Source organism: Leptonychotes weddellii, chromosome 11 (assembly GCF_054177405.1).
Source record: "Leptonychotes weddellii isolate Sample4059 chromosome 11, ASM5417740v2, whole genome shotgun sequence".
NCBI lineage: Eukaryota > Metazoa > Chordata > Mammalia > Carnivora > Phocidae > Leptonychotes > Leptonychotes weddellii.
In genome coordinates this window covers 46,811,725-46,834,291 of record NC_138379.1, presented here as the reverse complement: position 1 = coordinate 46,834,291, position 22,567 = coordinate 46,811,725, and the positions used below count along the sequence as shown (strand labels likewise).

General features: G+C 37.7%; 1 protein-coding gene and 1 non-coding gene across 2 annotated transcripts in view; both read left to right on the top strand.

The window, feature by feature from the left end:
- FCHSD2 (FCH and double SH3 domains 2) overlaps window positions 1-22,567 on the top strand; it is a 74,762-nt gene that overhangs the window by 11,371 nt on the left and 40,824 nt on the right. Inside the window, exons 2-3 of the mRNA XM_081798785.1 lie at window positions 4,242-4,337; window positions 15,062-15,178. Of these exons, the coding sequence (XP_081654911.1) occupies window positions 4,242-4,337; window positions 15,062-15,178 (213 nt within the window). The remainder of the gene's footprint in view (window positions 1-4,241; window positions 4,338-15,061; window positions 15,179-22,567) is intronic.
- Window positions 9,129-9,235, top strand: LOC115939945 (U6 spliceosomal RNA). The gene has a single exon (XR_004074716.1). It is a non-coding gene; the product is annotated as a U6 spliceosomal RNA (small nuclear RNA).

Below are 22,567 nucleotides of genomic sequence, written 5' to 3'. Positions count from 1 at the left end.
GGAGGGGGAGCCGAACCATGAGAGACGATGGACTCTGAAAAACAAACTGAGGGTTCTAGAGGGGAGGGGGTGGGAGGATGGGTTAGCCTGGTGATGGGTATTAAAGAGGGCACGTTCTGCATGGAGCACTGGGCGTTATGCACAAACAATGAATCATGGACCACTATATCAAAAACTAATGATGTAATGTATGGTGATTAACATAACAATAAAAAGGCAATCTTAAAAAGATAGGTGCTGGGGCGCCTGGGTGGCTCAGTCAGTTAAGCCTCTGACTTGTGATTTTGGCTCAGGTCATGATCTCAGGGTCCTGGGATTGAGCCCTGCATTGGGCTCTGCGCTCAGTGGGGAGTCTGCTTGAGATTCTCTCTCTCCTTCTGCCTCTCCCCCTGCTCATGCCCTCTCTCTAACTCTTTCTCTCTCTCAAATAAATCTTTTTTTAAAAAAAAGACACGCTGAATGAGTCCATCATATAATATTTGTGAAATAACATGTTATAGAGCTAGAGAACAGGTCAGTGGTTGCCAGAAATCAAGGATGAGGAGAGTGGATATAGTTATTATGGAGCAGCACAAGGGAGTCTTTTGGGTGGTTCAGTTAAGCATCTGATTTTGGTGCTGGTTACATGAAGCTACACATGTGATTAAATTGCATAGACCTCTACACACACACACACACCCAAATCAGTTCATGTATAAATGGTGATATCTAAATAAGCTCTGTGCTTTGTACCAGTGTTAATTTCCGGATTTTGATATTTACTATAGTTATGCAAGATGCTAACATTGGGAGGTACATAGGACCTCTTTGTGACTTCCTTTCAAAATTAAGTGTTTGAGAAAAAGACCAGTGACTAAACTAGTACCTCTAGTGTCCAGATTTTGTTTTCTTTTTTTTTTAGAGAGAGATTTTATTTATTTATTTGAGAGAGAGAGAATGAGAGAGAGCACATGAGAGGGGGGAGGGTCAGAGGGAGAAGCAGACTCCCTGCCGAGCAGGGAGCCCGATGCGGGACTCGATCCAGGGACTCCAGGATCATGACCTGAGCCGAAGGCAGTCGCTTAACCAACTGAGCCACCCAGGCGCCCCAGATTTTGTTTTCTAAATACTTTCTCCTCTCATTTAGGGATGGGGGAAGGAGACAGGGCTTTTGGGGAAGATAGGTATGATTCTTCAGGTCTGGGCCATGAAATATATAAGATAAACCTTAAATGGTTTGTCATAATAGAAGCCAAAGAAACTAGCAAAATTATCAAAAACCAGTAGGTCATGCCAGAAGGACTTAGGATGTGATCTTACCGGCCAAAGATGGGATAATTTTAGCATCATTAATGATAATTGCAGTGAAGTAAAACACACTGAATATTTTTAAAGCTGTGTCTTCATAATAATAATTTATTAAAGTTATAATTAGGCATTCTTTGGAGGTTTCTAGGGAAACAACTCAGTTGGGAAACTAGATAAAAAGGAAAAGAATTAACCATTTATCTTGCCTTCCTTATACAAACTATACCTCAAGGTAATTAAATAGTCGACTTGCAAGGTTTCTTTCATAGAATTATTCCAGCTAATAAATGAAAAAGGAATGATAGAATTCCTTGTTGAGAATAATAGGAAAAAATAGAAAAAAATCTCTAGTTTTTGCATCCTCTAATAGATTTAGGCATTTATCATCATAGGCCTGTTAACGTTAGTTTTCTGGGGCTACTGTATAAATTACCATAAACTGGGTGGCTTAAAACAACAGAAATTTATTCCCTTTGCGTTCTGGAGCCCAAAAGTCAAAATCAAAGGATCAGCATAACTGCATTCCCTCAAACCGTTTTAGGGGAGAATCAGTCCTTGCCTCCCCAGCTTTTGGTGGCTGCAGGCATTCTTTTGCTTGTGGCCACATCACTCTAATCTCTGCTTCCATGGTCATATTGGCTCTTCTGGGTTTTCTTCTATGTGTCTTTTATACAGATACTTATCATTGGATTTAGGGCCCATCGAGGGAATCTGGAATGATCTTAAAATCTTTAACCTAATTACATCTGCAAAGGTCCTTTTCCAAATGAGGTAACATTTACAGGTTCCAGGGTTTAGGACATGGGCTTACTTTTTTAGGGGCTACCATTCAGCCCACTCTAGTGGTTAATATCATAAAAAGAGGTAAGTCAGAGGCAACCCTCCTCAGGGAAGTAAACATCACATTGCAAGAAACAAACAAAAAAAACCCTGAATGAAATCAAGCATCAACTTATAGGACATACAGGAAACAGAACACTACAAGGATGCAGTCAACAAAATTCAGGCTGTGGGAAATGCTACAGGACAAAAAGAAAGTTTCTTCAACAAATAAAGTACAAGAGAGAAAAAAAAGAGATGGAGGAAGGAAGGAACCTATATATGAAAAGAAACCTAAGCAACATCATCCACGTACGCGTACTGTGGGGGCCTTATTTTGATCCTGATTTGAAAACTTAAAAATATTAAGCAATCAGGGAAATTTGAACACTTATTGGTTGTTTTATAAGCATTTATTATAAATTTTAATATGGGTAGGGTTTTTTAAAAAGTCCTTGTCTTTTAGATATCATACTGAAATATTTACGGATGAAATGAAATGTCTGGGACTTGCTTCAGTACAGGGGGTGGGAGAGGTAGGTGGGTTTATTGTTGTCTCTACTTTTATTTATGTTACAATAAAGTTAAAAATCTAAAAATGTTGTAACTAGAAGGATGATCCTCTTAGCTTTTTCTGCATGGTGATTAGTGAGGCTCTCAGGGCTGTGTCAAGGAATCCAGGAAACTGGAATCCAGGAAAAGAAAAAAATGCATTTCCCTTTGAGAATATGTTTACTCAACCAGCCTTGCCTGACAAAATTCTCCCAAGCTCTCCTCACCCCATCTCACCCCATCAGTCTGGATTAAATAACACCCTCTTTTGTATTCTCCTAGTACCCACTACATACATACTTCCACAGTATATTTAATTGTGTACTGTCTGGTTCTCCCACTTTCCAGATTATAAATTCCTTGAAGATGCTAACCTTGTTTATTCATCTTTATTCATCTATATATTGCCCTCACCCAGTGCAGTTAACATTGGGCTTGGTAAGCTCTCTCAATAAATGATTGTTGAATGAGCGATAGGGAACTGGGTTTGTGCTGGTAAATAAAATGTAAAATATAACCCCTACTTTCTCTATCTCTTCAGTAAACCCTTTTCCCAGGACTACTGAGGTATAGCTACAGAGCTTCTTTAAACTTTTTTCTTCTTCTTCTGCCCATCCTCTGGCAGAGGTGCTAAGATAAGTGAAGGGTAAGCACTGTAGCAACGTGGAAAATGGGTTTCTGCACAATCAAATGTCATTGATTTCCACTCTTTCCTAGGGTGTATAGTGCAGTGGAGTCTCTTCAGATGGCTGTCTTTCTGTACTATTTGTTTTGCTACATTCTGTGTATCAGAGGTCCCCTTCTGTATGAATTCCTTGGTATGCTTTAAGATAGTAATTAGAATGTAACCTCCTAGGGGCACCTGGCTGGCTCGGTGGAGCACGTAACTTCTCGATCTTGGGGTTGTTGGTTCGAGCCCCACACTGGGTATAGAGATTACTTAAAAATGAAAAAAAAAAAAAATCTTAAAAAAAAAAAAAAAGAATGTAACTTCCTAGAAATGATGCCAAGAAGTACTATAAAAATACTGTTTTGTGGGGTGTCTGGCTGGCTGAGTTGGTAGAGCATTCAGCTTTTGATCTCGGGGTCATGAGTTCAAGCCCCACTTTGGGGCTTTAAAAAAATTGTTTTAATACTATTTTGTGCTATGGATGGGGTTATCTGGCAGTTTCCTAGTGGATGACCATCTCTATATAGACTTTAAGAGGTCTACAAAACTTTATAGCTGAGAGAGACGTAAGGGACTAATGTGTTTCCCTGTTTTCATCCCATTGCCCCCGTTAAAAAGAGCAACTTTTTGTATAATTGCAATCTTTTCGCTGTCTTAAAATATTGCATATTATCTAGTCTGGGCGAGTTTCTAAACTAGTGCTTTCTATATTTAGACTATTGAGAAAATAGGACACATAAGTAACAACTGTTATCTAAAATGAAAAAAATGTGTACTTACCATTTTCTTTTGATTACATAGTGTTGGATGATTTCTCATTTTTGGAAAGCAGGATAAATCTTAAATTTTAAAATATAATTACTGGACATCGTAACCTTATTAAAGGCTTAAAGATACTTTATTTTCTCTTTAGGTGGTACGGGACTATAATCTTCAGCTGTTTTTACAAGAGAATGCTGTATTCCACAAGCCCCAGCCCTTCCAGTTCCAGCCCTGTGACAGTGATACTGTAAGGGGATTCCAGATTTTCATTCCATTTGTTTTTAAGCCATCTTTGTGCTCAAGTAACTATTATCCTTGGAATAGGCAGAAAAAGCTGAGTGCATCTCCTTAATTTTATAACAAAACTGTGAGTATGCAGAGAAGCTGACATTTCTCCTTTCTAAAATGTGATTAAAACCCAGTTTCTTTATGTCACCAATTTAACTGAGGTTAAGTTATGAGACATGTAACTAAAAACCTGCAAACTGAACAGAAGGAAGAAGGAAAAATATTCAATAAAAAATTTTTTTCAATTCAAATATAAATTATACTTTCTATCTATGAAATTCTTCACATGTAAACACTTCCAAAGAAACCAGTGGTTAAATTTTAACCAGAATAGGGGCGCCTGGGTGGCTCAGTCATTAAGCGTCTGCCTTCGGCTCAGGTCGTGATCCCAGGGTCCTGGGATCTAGCCCCGCATCGGGCTCCCTGCTCCGCGGGAGGCCTGCTTCTCCCTCTCCCACTCCCCTTGCTTGTATTCCCTCTCTCGCTGTGTCTCTCTCTGTCAAATGAATAAAATCTTAAAAAAAAAAATTTTAACCAGAATAGAATCAATAAGCAGAACAGTGCATATGTGCCTACACATATTTTGGTTGGCTTTATAAAAAATTACAGGCCCTTTATAATTCCTTTCAGATTTCTTAGAATGTCAGAGTATTAACATAAATGCCAAATTGACAATTTTTAAAAAGCAGACAATCATGCATTTTATCATTGAGTTTATGAAGAATGTTTGCCATTATTTGAATTTAAAAAAATAGAACCAAAATGCTAATTTGATAAAAAAAAAAAAAGACAACTTCTACAAGTTAAGAAGGCGCATGTTGGCATATCTAGCACATTCTTTCAATGTAGGCAAGCCAAGAGGGAAGTCAAATTATATTCATAAGGTCTTTTAGTAAACCTGGAATCAGAACCAGGGGAATTTATATCAGAGTTTCATGGTATCAGTTTAATAGAAACCTTTGCTGGAGATTTTTCATTGCTTTTCTTACATTTTAAGGAGCCCTGTTTGTGGCTATATAAAGAAATGTAGGAAATCAGGATTTACCTCTAGATTATAACTCTTGCCCTTTATATGTGCCTTTCTTTTTTTTTAATCAATCCACTTTTGCTTAATGATTCAGCGATGTTGTCCTATAATTTGACTTCTTTACCTGAGAGGAATGAAGCAGAGCATTAGAAGATACAGGGTGTGGACAGGTTCACCAAGCTTGACTTAAAATAGTGACTAATTTATCTCTGCCCATTTTCCTCAGAAAAATCAGAATAACAGTAGACTCTCATTGTCCAAGGCCCAGCTACAATCCTAAATCCTCCTCTGTTTGTAGACACTGTTAAATGTTCTTAGCTGCATGTCCCTGTTTGCCTTAAAATTCTAACTATGCTGTTTTCTGTCCTTGTGCAATCTTTACTGGGCAGAGTTTAAAAGCTGCCCAACTGGTGGATATTGAGCTCTCCCCTGTCAGTGCTCTGAGAATGACCATAGCTGAGGTATATGGGGGTGTGGGTCAAGGGTGGGAGAGATGGGATGTGTGGGTTTGCATGTTAATGAAGGGTGGGACCTGGTATTGGGATTAAAAATGTGTGTGTTTGTAAGGGGCCACTGAATTCAGCGTAAACTGGGACTTTCCATTTTCCCATATAAATTAAGGATTTCCTTTCCTATTTATAGTGAAAGGATTGAACTTCTCATTTTTCATCCTGTCTAAAGCACCTTAGTCTTTCTCGAGAGGCATGTTGGAAAGAATTATAGTGCTAATCTCGCTTTTATCAAGGGGAAACTGAAGCCTATTTTAATATAACCCATTTCAAATTGCAGTATTTTTCCTGCAAAAGTCCAAAATGCCCAGATGAAAACATACAGTCACAATATTACTGTCAAAGTTAATTAAGGCTTAAAATGATTGTACCCATTTTGGTTTTTTGGCTTATCTTTACTTGTTGATGAATCGAAATTTCTTGTCATTTTATTTTAATATGTGATTATTTTGACTCATGCTTTAGAGTGATATACCAAAAGAAACTGGCCAAAATGGTTGTATAAAGACACAATTATTTCTGTTTTGTACAGCCATAGAATCGGATTGGGAATCTTAGTGTTAACCATAAGATCATTCCAAGTGACAATGATCAGTGGCAAGTTCATCTGATATAATAACTTAGTAGCTGTCTCATGGTTAACACTGAAAGATCTTCTTGTCTTTATTTCCATATAGAGTTATTGATTTCTACAGTGTCCTTTCTTTATATCCTCAAATACCATTTTTCAGATGATACCAGAAAGTTAAAAATCCTTTCTAGAAAGAGTAATGTTCACCTTTCTTTGCTGAAATGAGTTTTTAATGCAAGATTATTCTAAGAAGGATATAAGATGTACCCTAAAATTTCCCTTACCCCCAAAAAGGGGATGTTCTATAAGGGAGAATTGACAAGTACATATATTAGGATCTCAGTTTTGGAGAGTCATTCAGCTGTCATGTGGGTCATGCTTGTGTTAGAGATTGATACAGGTGTCATACAATAAGAAATCATGAGCTTTGGAGTTAAGTCCTGGCTGTGCCATTTGCTGGCTGTGTTTATTTTATTTATATGTTTATATATATTTAACCTCTCTGATTCAGCTTTCTCATATATAAATGTTAAAGACCTTAATCTGCTTGAAAATTAAATGAGATACTTAAGCATTTGACTCAGTACCTGACACATAGTAGATACAGAATAAATGTTGACTTTTTTCCCCGTATCTTTTCACAAGACAAGCATATTTCATTTTTTTAGGTTTTGCCCCTAATTGCTATAGGAAATACCAAAATATCAAATATTGAAGACATTATAAAGATTATGAAGTCTTGTAACACTTTTATATTCATGGTACCCCTGCTCTTAATTCCATTACTGAGTTGATCATTGAAAGTCCCTTGGGACTTCTGCTCTCCTTTTTCATTCCAAAACGTAGATCTCATCAGCCTCTTTCTTAGCAGTTTATAAGCCTAAAAAGCAATCTGTTTAGAATAAACAGCAGCCAATAGCTAACAGTTAGTGTCCATTCCTACCCCTTTTATACTTTTCAGCACCTCTGCCCTACATACACCTCAGTGTTTGTCCCTTCCATTACCAGAACTACTGATGTCTGCCCTTAAGGACATTTCCTCACATCCCGTGAAAAGGACCTCCTATCCTATTTCAGCCTGAGATGGGGAATAACATGGGAAACACACATAAAAAGGCAGGAAAAACTTACGGAAACTTTTCCCCCAAATTTCCTGGTGGGGATGCGAAGACCCTTTCCTTTTTACCTTTCCTGAACTGCAAATAAGATTTTCACAGATATCAGAAACTGACATTTTTATCACAGTATCACAGATATAAGAAATAGCTGACAGGGGTGCCTGGGTGGCTCAGTGGGTTGAGCGTCTGCCTTTGGCTCAGATCATGATCCCAGGGTTCTGGGATCATGCCCCACATCAGGTTCCCTGCTCAGTGGGGAAGCTGCTTCTCCCTCTCCCCCTGCCCCTCCCCCCACTCGTGCTCCCTCTTTGTCTCAAATAAATAAATAAATAAAATCTTAAAAAATATAGCTGACAAGTTTCTGATCCATGATCTTTTCCTGTTATTTTAGCCACTAGTGGTTATATTTAATTCTACCATGTAAAGATTAAAAGTTATATTAAGTAAAATGGCCACTTGCTGTAATTTAGGACTTTTGCACGTTACATTTTCATTTAAGTGGGACATTTTATGCATCTACTAAAAATACGTACAATATATGTAAACCAAACTAACATGCTGTACACCTTAAACTTATATAGTGATGTATGTCAATTATTTCTCAATAAAACTAAGAAAAAAATATTTACCAAAAATTACCCTTGTCTATAAAAGACTATATGGAATCAGTATGCCATACAGGGAAATCACTTGAAAATTCTCATTGTTAGTGAGTGGCTTTATCTGCTGATGGAAATCTTGTATTGCATAAAGCATTGGCGTATGACCATGAAAGCACTGTGATAGAGAATTGGTGGAAAATCCTCCTTGTGGGTGAATAGGTACCACCCTCCTATACATATACTGACCACAGTATCCCAAAAATGAAAGGCCAGAAACAGCAGTGCTGGCAGTCAGAGGGGGTTGTCCTAAGTTCTTCAGTCTTTCAAAAAGGACTTAATTTGGTTTTGTAGAAAACCTACCATCTATATAATGAGTCTTTATGCTTTCTCTGGATTTGATACATTCTTAGTCTACAGGTATCCAGAGCTTACTACAGGTATCCAGTAATGTACTGACACAAAAGAGCCTGGGAGTTCACTTTTTTATCTAGCCTGTGATTACAGCTCTTAAAGCAGAGCATGCCAAAATAAAGACATACTCCTCATGTGGCTGTTCCAACCAGTCATGCCTCGACATATATCTAGAGAGTGTCAGAGACAAGGCTTTTTGTTGGTTTCTTGTCTTGTTTTCATGGCATTACTGAAGGACATGTTTTTCTCTTAGCTTCACGTTTGGTATCTAATAGCTCTTGTTTGCTTCCCTGAGAGACTACGCACACTCAACCCAGTTGTGAGTTCCTCCATCTCTTCTAAGCGAAAGTGCTACTCTCCAAGTATAGTCAGAATAAGTTATGATTCATGAGGAGCACTGCTCCACTCCTTTCCAAGTTGTGTGATAGATTTAAAATATGTGACTTAGAGGTCCACAATCTCTCATCAAAAGCCTTCAGGTCAGATGGGTTTTCAAAACTTAAAATTTTTCTGTGCTTGCTTCAGCAGCATATACACTAAAATTGGAACGATACAGAGAAGTTGAGCATGGCCCTTGTGCAAGGATGACACACAGATTCATGAAGTGTTCATATTTTTTAAAAATAAAATATTTAAAATGAATAAATAACATAGATATCCTGGATTTTTAGGGGCACCTGCCTGGCTCAGTTGGTAGAGCATGGGACTCTTGATCTTGGGGTTCTGAGTTTGAGCCCCATGTTTGGTGTAGAGATTACTTAAAAATAAAACATTTAAAAAATAAAATAAAATAACAGAATTTTCCAGGTTTTAGAAGGGTGATCCATATACCACATATTGTATAACACCCTAAACAATGGGAAGGACCTCATGATCAAGCTTGGTATTTTTTCAGTAAAACATTTGAATAGTCATACTAAGTGAAATAAATAAAAACTATAAATAATGTTTCTTTGGTTCAAGTCAAATTTTGCCACAAATGAGCTGTGGCTCCAAACTTACCTAAAATACCTGTGATTTTCAGAACATTGTGAATTTCAAAATTATAGGATCGTGAACCTGTATAAACATAAGTACTAAGAATATAATAACCTACACAGATCCAGATGCTTTTTACTTGAAGAGGCCCTTTTCAGAGCAAGTAAAAATTAACTTTCTTGAAATAATTTACAGTATATTATTAAATTTCATAAAAACTAAAGTTGGATTAAATATTTAACACAATAAATATATACCAATAAGCTGAAAAATACAAGTAGTACAAATCCCTTGAATGAGGGTTAATAACTAGATTGTTCCTGGCATACGACAACCCTAACATTATCTTTTGAAATTAGGTTGAAATGCTAGTATTTTGCTTTGTTTGTGGTTTTCATTCATCATATGACCATCTCTTTTTCTCTCTTTCAAATGATTATATTTTGATAACAGACTTGAAAAATAATGAAGTGTTTCTTGTATGAAATCAACTTTTTTATCCCTATTCACTTTGCCCTTCTGGGCATATGCTCAGATACCTGTCTGAACCTTCTGTGTCCTTATTTTAATCCTAAAGTGAACTGAAATGATATCTTGAGAGGGTAACTCAGGACAAAATCGTTAAGATGACTTAAAAACTAATATATCAAGAATAGTAGAATGTTAATTTCTGTCATGTAGTTCTTACAAATTTGAAAAGACTAATATTTAAATATATTCTGTAAAATATTGGGAACTTTAAAAAATTTAACATTGCTAGGCTCTGAAGGCCTTCTTAAACTCATATGAAACAGTTTGGCTTTTATTTTTCTAAAAACAAAATGAAATCAAAATCTGTCTTACCTCTAAGTAAATGGCCTAGCCAAAGTTTCATTCAAAGGAAATTTTTATTTTTGCAACGTCTTCTTAAATATTACTGCCTCTATTTTTATCAGTATTGGCATTAACTAAATAGAACAGTTAGTAAGACAGTACAGTCATAAGATAGCAAGGAATCTGAAGTCAAAGAGATCTCAATACAAGTTCTAAATTCACCACTTACTGACTTTAGAAAAGACACATACCCTTTCTAAGCTTAGAATTCCATACCTATAAATTGAGAATCTCTATTAGGATTATTTTGAGTACTAAATAATGTATGTAAAGCAGTTAGCACAGAGTTTAAATATGCAATAAATGGTACCCTTTTAGAAAAAATTAACATAGCTCTATAGTTTTCTAATTATAAAAAAATTAGTAGAAAGTTTTCACCTGAACTGTCACTGTCCAGAGGTAACCACTGAGGGGCGCTTAGGTGGCTCAGTGGGTTAAGCGTCTGACTCCAGGTTTTAGCTCAGGTCATGATCTCCTGGGTTGTGGGATCCAGCAGTGTTGGGCTCTGCGCTCCACGGGGAGTCTACTTGAAGATTCTCTCCCTCTGCCCCTCCCCCCACATGTGTGAACTGAGATTAGTTATTTTACCCAGAGGGAACAGCATAGGTTTGTGTTTAGGTTTATATTTATTTTCCAGGAAAAGACCCATCTGCTTCTGTAATTTTTTTTTTTTTTACTAAAACTTGTATGATTTATAAAATCTGATGTTTCCAAAGATCTCAAAAATCATATTTAGTTGACCTAACTTATCAAATAGCCAAGCTGACAAATGACAAATGAAAAACTACCTATCCTATACTTAAAAGTTGATAGGAAAGTCCTTTTATAGCATTTCTCTTCAGTTTGTAATTTATTTGAATTATTTTTGTGCCACTATTATTCTGAGAATTGAGATATTAGTCTCTTTTAAAAATAATCAAGTTCAATAAGTGAACTTTGTCAGAGCTAGGCTATAGTGCTTTTTGATACTTAATTTTTAAATTCTCATATTCTGCTTCAGGCAGATAACAATGTGCTTTAAATTTTTGTGCTTAATAGCTTATGTTATTTTTCTCTGATGTTTCAAATACATTTTTAAGAGGTAAAGGAAAAATGTTAAAAGAGTGAACTAAAGGGGCGCCTGGGTGGCTCAGTCATTAAGTGTCTGCCTTCGGCTCAGGTCATGATCCCAGGGTGCTGGGATCAAGCCCCACATCGGGCTCCCTGCTCAGCGGGAAGCCTGCTTCCTCCCTCTCCCACTCCCCCTGCTTGTGTTCCTGCTCTCGCTATCTCTCTGTCAAATAAATAAATAAAATCTTTAAAAAAAAGAGTGAACTAAAGATTAAATTAGCTAACATTTCAAAAAGAAGCAGTCATTAGCAGTTCCTTTGGTAGAATCAACCACTGCTAACACCATCATCAGATCTACACTAGATCCTGATTTGTATCAATCTTGGATGGTAGAGGTTGCATTAGAATGTTTCTCTGTGAACATTCTAATGCAACCTCTTTCTGTTGTGTTGCCTTTTATGAAATTCTCATTAGTCTAAACCTGAGTTATAGGTAGCTTCCACATGTCTTCCCATGGCTTGATTTTATTTATTTTTTTAAATATTTTATTTATTTATTTGACAGAGAGAGAGATAGTGAGAGCAGGAACACAAGCAGGGGAGTGGGAGAGGGAGAAGCAGGCTTCTGCCGAGCAGGGAGCCCGATGTGGGACTCGATCCCAGGACCCTGGGATCATGACCTGAGCCGAAGGCAGACGCTTAACGACTGAGCCACCCAGGCGCCCTTCCCATGGCTTGATTTTAGAATTCGTGGAAAAAAAAATTAACTTGAATTTGAATCACAAAATTGTATCTCCCAATCAGTGGCCTTTGTTGTCTGTCCTGATCATTAGACACTCCTGTCTGAGGAATAGTAAACCCAAAGAGTAAGGGGATCTTTACTATCTTTACTTCCCCAGCTCTTAAGCACAGGAAATACTCAGTAAAAAGGTAGAGATTATGTGTGAGCAAGTAGGGCTGTGGCCTATCTGCAGCCAGTACACATTTAAACCCACTTACCTATTCCTAAAATGTTGCTCAGTGATAAAAATCAAATTTCTCCATCAGCTGTCTCCTTTCTCACCTATTCTGTTCCCTGTAAGTTCATTCTGTGTTTGAGATCTGCCTTGATCTTTCAACATACCTTCAGTCTTGTTTCTGATTCATTCTTTGGGCTAGCAAGAACCTAGGAATTATGTGGAATTTTTTGTTAATAACAAAAAATTTTGTTTCAGGTAATTTTCAGCTGGGTCTTTAGCATTAACAATTACCACTTATTGGATACTTAATTATATAGGTACTATAAGAGAATGTTTTTAATAATGAGCTCATTTTATCTTTTTTTTTAATGAGCTCATTTTATCTTAACAACCCCAATGAGATAGGCATTTTCACCAATTTTCAGATGTAACTAAGACTCAGATTAATAATATGCCCCAGATTATAAAGATCATAAAGGACATAGAGAGGATTAAAACTGAGTCTGTCTGACTTAAAAACCTATGCCTGGGCTCTTCAGAATACACGTTTCTGGCATTCCATTTATATATTAGATTCCTCTGATTAATGTAGATTGCATTTGTAATCTTTATCCAGGGTTTAACATTTTAAACCCTAACTTCTGAGAATGGATTAAAATTTAAATACCTAGATCCTTTTACAAAGCAAAATATAATAATAAAGATGGTTCTCAGATTCCTAATAGCCCAAAGAATGAATCAGAATAATAAAATGTAATGGTGAAGTTGGTTAGATTGTGACTTTGATTCTTTTGCTGTATTTCAATGCATTTAATAATCTAGCTTTAGCTGAAATGTATGCGTAGAGTAAAAGGTTTTTTTTTTTTTAAGATTTTATTTATTTATTTGAGAGAGAGAATGAGAGACATAGAGCATGAGAGGGAGGAGGGTCAGAGGGAGAAGCAGACTCCCCACTGAGCAGGGAACCCGACGTGGGACTCAATCCCAGGACTCCAGGATCATGACCTGAGCCGAAGGCAGTCGCTTAACCAACTGAGCCACCCAGGTGCCCTGAGTAAAAGTTTTCGAACCTTGCCTATAATCCCCCCAACAGAAATAATAAGTTTTTAATCCAGTCAGGTTATGCTTTACCAATTTTGAGCTATGTGGCCTTGCAAAAGTCAGTTTTCTAAAATCTTTCCACTGTAAAATTTTGCTTCTTTTTTTGTATTAAAATCTTCTTGGGATAATTCATATTTAAGAAATTGATTGCTTTCCCAATTATTAGATTTTTGTCAGGGGTTCTTAAGAGTTTAGAGAAAATAAAAATAGTTTAGTGGTTAAGAGCTCTGATTCTGAAATCAGACTTATAAAATCAAAGTTGTAACATTTAATACCTGGTAGACACTAGAAATTTTACCTAAGCTCTCTCAGCCTCAGTTTCCTTTTTATAAGATGGCTGTATGACTTATCTCATAAGGTTGTTCTAAAAGTTATGTGAGGGGCGCCTGGGTGGCTCAGTCAGATAAGCGTCTGCCTTCGGCTCAGGTCATGATCTCGGTTCCTGGGTTCAAGCCCTGCATCAGGCTCCCTGCTCAGTGGGGAATCTGCTTCTCCCTCTTCATCTGCTCCTCCCCCTGTTTGTGCTGTCTCTCTCTCTGTCTCAAATAAATAAATAAAACCTTAAAAAAAAAAAGTTATGTGAAAAAAAAGGCGGGGACACCTGTGTGGCTCACTTGGTTGGGCGTCTGCTTTCAGCTCAGGTCATGATACCAGGGTTCTGGAATCCAGTCCTGCATCGGGCTCCCTGCTCAATGGGGAGTCTGCTTCTCCCTTTCCCTCTGCCTCTTCCCCGTTTCATGCTCACTCTCTCTCTTTCAAATAAATAAATAAAATCTTTTTTGAAAAATAAAAGTTATATGAAGCACTTCTCACACTGCTTTGTATAGTAGGGGTTAACTATTAATATTGCTAATTTAGATTTTGCAGTTTGTTCTTTGTGAAACAAAATAATAGTATTTTAGGGCTAGAAGAAACCTTTACTGATCATTTAATCGAGCACCCCTCTCTTTCATATGATATTAAAGTCCAGAGGAGGAAGGGCAAAACCTAGTTTGAGGGTTTTTGGTGGATTGGTGATGCACCTGAAACTAAATTAAACCCAGTATCTTTGTGGACAGAGAGATTGTGTTGCTGTTATTGTATTGTTTTGTTCTCTTCACTTCTATCCATTGATTCTTTTTTTAAATCCCATTGAAACGATTAAGTTGTTTCCATTTTACCTATGCAACTATTTTAGTGTCATAGTAGGTTGGCATGAATACCTTTTTTTTCTTTGTTTAGCTAGCTTTTTTCACACCCAAAATGGATCAGTCCATTAGAGATGAAGCTCTACTATTAAGCAGTGTAAAATGAAAAAAAAGCTGTGGTCATTTATGGTTTCACACCGTCCTGCTAATGTTCTGACATGAGACATTGCTTCCCACAGTAGTGGAGCATGGCCTGTTTTGAGTGCTGATTAAGTGAAAGCTCTCTGGTCCACCTGCAAACAGTAGTGATTTCAGTAGGCATAATAATGTTTGGTCTCTGTTCTCTCTTATGTTGTAGAGCCGACAATTAGAATCAGAAACTGGGACCACAGAGGAGCACAGTCTAAACAAGGAGGCTCGAAAATGGGCCACCCGTGTGGCACGTGAGCACAAAAACATTGTTCACCAACAAAGGGTAAGTGTAATAGAGAGAGTGTTAGGCTACATTTAGCTTAAGCAAAATGTCAAACCTATTTAAGGAGTTGAGTTTTGTTAATGTGAAAAATACCCTTTTTATGTTTTTTCTGTAATTTCATCCACTCAGCAGTATGCTCTCAGCTATCTACTTAGCTTGGAAATTCCTTAAGCCCTTCAAGCAGCAACACAGTAATTTATCTGCTTGCCATAACATTTCCTGAATGGCTAGTGATAGTGTATTACCGTCTCTCAGGTAGTAGAAGAGACACGCCTGTGTTGAAATAAGCTTTTAATGCCCTAGACAAATTTTTTTGAAGACTGGCTGGCTCAGTCGGTAGAGCATACGACCCTTGATCTCAGGGTCGTGAGTTCAAGGTCCATGTTGAGCATAGAGTTTACTTAACAAAATAAATTAAATTAAATTAAAAATTAAAAAAGTGAAATTAAGCACCAAAAAAATATATCTTCAAGACTAAACTCTAAGCACAAAGAAATTAGGTATAGCAAATTTTTTCTAATTTCCATTTATTTATAACTTTTTCTTAACCTTCACATCCAACTTATTAAAAGAATTGTTCATATTTAATGTCTATATTTCCTAATCTCACATTTATTTTTTAGCCCATAATATTTGGACTTTTCCTGCTTTCCCTTCCCTCATACTTCATACAGACTACACTTGCCAAAATCACCAGTGATGTCTATGTTGCTAAATCCAAAATGGACTCTTTCATTTCTCAAAACCTTTTGGCAGTTTCATCATAATTGACAACTCCCTTTGTGTTGAAACACCCTCTTCTCTAGTTATCCATGACAACACTGTCCGGGTTTTCCTTCTGCCTCTCTGGCCATTCCTATATTCTTTGATAGGTTCTTCTTTCTTCACCTCATATTTAAGTATTTAAATTCCTTAGAGTTCTGTACTAGGCTATCTTTTCTTATTCTTTATTCTCATTATAGGCACTCTCAACCACTGACCAAAAATCATAAATTAATATCTCCAACACGGCCTTTCTTCTGTGTATACATATATCCTCTTGCCTGCCTTGACTTCTTTTTACTGTCTCACAGGGACCCTGAGTTCAATGTTCCACTAATCTAATGCTGCAAAACAAAACACCTCAAACTTAATGCCACAAAGAAGAGCATTTTTAATTGTCTCTTAGCACTCTGGAGATTGGATGGGCTTAGCTTGCCACTTCTCGCTTGGGAATCTCCCATGTGGTTACAGTCAGGTAGTGATTGGTGCTAGAGTTACCTCACAGACTTCCCCACTGAAATAACTGGTTCTTGGAACAGGAAGACTTGAACCGCTGGGAACTAGAACAGCTAGAGCTCCTCATGAATCTCAGACTCTCTGTGGTCTCTCCATATGGTCTCTCCAGCGCAGTGGCTTCAGCTTAGCTGTACCTCTTACATGGTGGCACAGGGCCCCAAAGATGTGAGTCCCAGGAATGAGCCAAGTAGGAGGTATGTTATCTTTTCTGGCCTAGCCTCAGAAATAACATATTACTTTGATGTCATATTTTTGTTAACTGAGGCAGTCACAAAGGCCCGTTGTCCAGATTCAGGGGGAGAGAACATAAACTCTACTTCTTGGTAGGGAAATAGCAAGGTTCTAGAAGAACATGTGGAGTGGGAAATATTGTAGTAACTTTTTTCAAAAACACAGTCTTCCACAGTCTGCCTTCTGGTTATAACAGTTTACATCCCTCTTGCATGCAAAATAAAACTCCTCTCTTTACCCCAAATCCCCCAAAGTCTGGTGTCAGACTCCAGTAGGTCATGTAAATGAGATTCACAGACAGATAAGGCTTCTTGAGTGCAGTTCCTCTAACAGTTTATCTCAAAGAATTTGTGAACTAGAGAGACAAGTTATCTGTCTACCATATATCCAATAAATAGTGATAAGATTAATTACTGCAGCTTTATAGTTCAAAATGTAGAACACATGAAGAGACTTTGTTTTATTAAAATGCTTTATGATATTTGAAAGTAAATGTTCAGATATTAAAAATACGTCTGCTTCCTCTATCTGTTGTCAAGGCATACTGTGTCTTCTGCTAGGAGATAGATAAAGGCAGATTTCAACAACTTCTCCATTTCTTAATAGCATGACCTATGTTAGGCTTTAATCTAGTAAGGTATAATTTAAGCAATAAAATTAAGGTTTTTTTAATACTAAATCCAGTTCTGCTTTTGGCCATGATAAATTACCATGGGATCACACTTAAAAAACAATGAAATTAGTAGCCGTATGCCCTCTCAGGTTTTCTGCCTAAAGGCACTTTTTATATTGCAGTGCAGGGAGGGAGAACTTAAGCATGGTACCACAGACTCACTGAGTTGAGATGACAGAGATTATAGAGTTCAGAGTGGCTGAAGCGGCATGAATTTCAGGGCAAAGTACCAGACAATATGGGGATGCAGAGAAAGAATTCCAAAAATTGACATAGGTCCCCCCTTCATTCTGTTGCTGAATACTAAACCATACATGCATATGATGAAATTCCACAATATGCGGTAGAAAATGACAGAGGAGATAAGCTGAAGGATTCCCAGAGGTCACATAGGTCCAGAACACATTCAAGTTGTGATTAGCATAGGTTGAGACTACTCATGGATCACCTGGGGCCTTCAGGAGACTACAGAAGGATCATACAATGGTTCCAGGGCTAACTTGTCTTGGAATAGGGCTACTTTAGAACTAACGTAAGGGAGCTTTAAAACAGGCTTCAAAAAGATCAAACTAATCCACAAGTAACTTATTTGCCTGCCAGGGGGGAAAAAAATCTACTCTTCAAAGGAAGGAAACAAAATCCAGTATTCAGTAACATAGTATCACAGCGCACCTAGGTGACTCAGTCAGTTAAGCATCCCACTCTTTTTTTTAAGATTTTATTTATTTATTTATCAGAGAGAGAGCACAAGCCCAAGCGCACAAGAGGGGGGAGCACCAGGCAGAGGGAGAAGCCGGCTCCCCACTGAGCAAGGAGCCTGATGCAGGGCTTGATCCCAGGACCCTGGTGCTTAACTGACTGAGCCACCCAGGCATCTCTAAGTGTCCCACTCTTGATTTTGGCTCAGGTCATGATCTCAGGGTTGTGAGATCAAGCCCCGCATCAGGCTGTGTGCTGGGTGTGGAGCCTGCTTAAGATTCTCTTTTTTCTCTCTCCCTGTCCCTCGGCCCCTCCCCTCCAAAAAAAAGGCATTAAAAAAAAAAACCCATAGTATTCACAGTGTCAAGAATCAAATTTGCTAAATATTAAAAGAAGCAAGAGAATATAACCCATGACCAAAGGAAAAATCAATTAAAGCAGACCCATAAATGTCAAAGATGATGGAATTAGCAAATAAGGACTTCAGAACAGTAAATAAGTTCAAGGATTTAAAAGAAAACAAACATGAACATATTGAAGAAAGAAAATGAAAATATACAAAAGAACCAAATGGAACTTCGAGATCTGAAAATACAGTATTTGAAATGAAAAATTCAATAGATTGGGTGGCACCATAAGAACAATGAGCTTAAAAGTATATATAGCAATAGACACTGTGTCCAAACTATCGAGCCCCATATTGGGCTCCTTGCTCAGTTGGGAGTCTGCTTCTCCCTCTCCCTCTGCCTGCCACTCCCCCTGCTTGTGCTCTCTCTCTCTCTCTCTCTGTCAAATAAATAAATAAAATAAAATAAAAAAGAAAGAAACTGTCCAAACTGAAACACAGAAATAAAAGACTTTTTAAAAATGAACAGAGCATCATTAATCTGTGTGGGAGAATACATGATCTAACATTTTGGGAGTTAGAGACTTATTTGGAGACAGAAAGAGAGAAGAGTCAATTTCATAATCAATTTGTTAAAAAGCAGTGCTACTCAATGAAATAAGACTCAAAATATTTTCTCTAGGATCAGGAACAAGGCAAGGATGCCCCCTTTTGCCACTTCTATTCATTATAATACTAGAAGTTCTAGCCAAGCAATTAGGCAAGAAAAAGAACTAAAAGGCATCGAAATTGAAAAGAAACAAGTGAAATTATCTCTGTTCACAAATAAAATGATCTTACACACACACACACACACACACCCCTATTAGAGCTAGTAAGCAAATTCAGCAGAGTTGCAGAATACAAAATTAACACACAAAAATTGCATTTTTTAAAGATTTTTATTTAGGGCGCCTGGGTGGCTCGTTGGTTAAGCGACTGCCTTCGGCTCAGGTCATGATCCTGGAGTCCCTGGATCGAGTCCCTGGATCGAGTCCCGCATCGGGCTCCCTGCTCGGCGGGGAGCCTGCTTCTGCCTCTGACCCTCCCCCCTCTCATGTGCTCTCTCTCTCTCATTCTCTCTGTCTCAAATAAATAAATAAAATCTTAAAAAAAAAAAAAAAGATTTTTATTTATTTGGGAGAGAGACAGAGATAGCAACAGAGATAGCTGGAGAGAGCACATGAGCAGGGAGGAGAGGGAGGAGCAGGCTCCCCGCTGAGCAGAGAGCCCAATGTGGGGCTCAATCCCAGGACCTTGGGATCATGACCTGAGCCAAAGGCAGACACTTGACCAACTGAGCCACCCAGGTGCCCCTAATTAATTGCATTTTATACACTAACAATATACAATCCAAAAAGGAAATTAAGAAAACAGTTCCATTTACAATACCATCAAAAAGAATAAAATACTTAGGAATAAACTTAACCAAGGAGGCAAATTACTTGTACACTAAAAACTATAAGACACTGATGAAAGGAATTAAATAAGATATAAATAAATAGAAAGACATCCTGTGTTTATGGAATGGAAGATAATATTAAGATGACAATACCACCCAAAATGATCTACAAATTCAGTGCAATCCCTATCAAAATCCCAACAGTATTTTTTTGCAGAAATAGAAAAACCCATCCTAAAATTCATACGGAATCTCAGGGAACCCTGGCTAGCCAAAACAGTCTTGGAAAAGAACAAAGTTGAAGGACTCATACTTCCTGACTTTAAAACTTATTACAAAGCTACAGTATTCAAAACATTGTAGTATTGTCATGACAGACATATAGACCAATGGAATAGAAGTTTCAATATTTTTATTTCTATTTTTTTAACATGGAGAACTGAAGTGTTTTTTTTTTAATTTTAATTCCAGTATAGTTAACATACAATGTTATATTAGTTTCAGGTGTACAATATAGTGATTCAACAATTCTATACATTACTTATTGCTGCTTATCATGATAAGTGTACTCTTAATCCCCATCTCCTGTTTCACCCATCTTCCCACCTACCTCCCTTCTGGTAACCATCAATTCTCTATATTTAAGAGTTTGTTTTTTGGTTTATCTCTTTTTTTTCTTTGTTCATTTGTAAAGGTAGCAGTATTTTAAAAATACCTGTTATCTCCAAACTAATCCATTTATTCAGTGCAATCCAAGTCAAACATCCAGCAGGAGTTTTTATAGAAATTGGCAAAATGCTTCTAAAACATACATGGAAATGCAAATGATCTAGAATAACTAAAGCAGTTTTGGAAAAATAATAAAAATGGAGGGCTGGGGTGCCTGGATGGCTCAGTCAGTTAAGCAAGCATTGGGCTCTGCTCTGAGCGTGGAGCCTACTTGGGATTCTCTCTCTCCTTCTCCCTTTGTGCACCACCTCCCCTCTCCCCCGATGTGCACGTGCTCACAGGCTCGCTCTCTCTCAAAATAATAAGTAAATCTTAAAAAAAAAAAAAAAATTAGAGGGCTGGGGCACCTGGGTAGCTCAGTCAGTTAAGCATCTGCCTTCAGCTCAGGTCATGATCTCAGGGTCCTGGCTCCCTGCTCAGCATGGAGTCTGCTTATCTCTCTCCCTCTGCCCCTCCCCCTCAGCTCGTGCTGTCTCTCTCTCTCAAATAAAAAAACCTTTAAAAAACTCTACCTAATTTCAAGACATAAAACTACAGAAATCAAGATGTAGTATTGGTGTAAGAATGGACTTATAGATGAATGGAACAAAAAAGAGTCTAGAAGTAGGCACACACATATATAGTCCATTGATTTTTAACAAAGATGTAACAAACTTATAAAAATGCTAAATAAATTTTAATAAAAATGAATCCAGTTATATTTTAAGCACATGACTAATGAGGGTGCCAGGATGATTCAACACTAGAAAATTTATCAATATAATAAACTGCATTTACCAAATAAAGATGAAAAATTCTATGATTTTTTTATAGTTACCAAAAAATCATATGATAAAATTCATTATCTCTTAGTGATTAAAAAATAAAACGAAAGTCACAGCCAGCAAGATAAAGAATTTTTCATCCTAACAAGGATAGCTTCCTGAAACTGACAGCAAAACATTATGTTTGATGGTTGTGTTTTCTATATCTGCCATAACAAATTACCATGAACTCAGTAGCTTAAAACAATACAAATTTTTTTATCTCACAGTTCTATAGGTCAGACATCTGGATGGGCTTAGCTGTATTTTACTGCTCACGCTCTAACAAGGCCAAAATCAAGTTGTTTTAGCTACCTAGCTAGGCTGGCCTCTGAGATAGAACCCACTTCCAAGCTCATTCAGGTTGTTGTCAGAATCTAGTTCCTAATAACTGTAGAACCTAGGTCCCTGCTTCTTTCCTGTCAGCCAGGGGTACCCTTAGCTCCTAGAGGCTACTCTCTCTGATCCTTGCACATGGGCTTCTAATCTCGGAGCCAGCAATGATGCGTTGAATCCTTTCTGTGCTTGGAATCTCCCTGACTTCCATTTGGCCTGTCTCTCATCTGATTCCAGCCAGAGGACGTTCTCTGCTTATAGGAGGTCATAATGATTAGATTGAGCTGCTTCAGTAATCCAGGATAATCTCCCTATCAAGTTCCGTAACTCTAATATATCTGTAAATTATATTTTACATATAAACAGTTCCAGGATTAGGGTGTGGACCTCAGTCCTACAGTTATTAGGAACTAGATTCTGACAACCTGAATGAGCTTAGAAGTGGGTTCTACCCCAGAGGCCAGCCTAGCTAGCTAGCTAAAACAACTTGATTTTGGCCTTGTTAGAGCGTGAGCAGTAAAATCAGCTAAGCCCATCCAGATGTCTGACCTATAGAACTGTGAGATTAAAAAATTTGTATTGTTTTAAGCTACTAAGTTCGTGGTAATTTGTTATGGCAGATACAGAAAACACAACCATCAAACATAATGTTTGCTGGGGCGCCTGGGTGGCTCAGTTGGTTAAGCGACTGCCTTCGGCTCAGGTCATGATCCTGGAGTCCCGGGATCGAGTCCCGCATCGGGCTCCCTGCTCGGCAGGGAGTCTGCTTCTCCCTCTGACCCTCCCCCCTCTCATGTGCTCTCTCTCATTCTCTCTCTCTCAAATAAATAAATAAAATCTTTAAAAAAAAAAA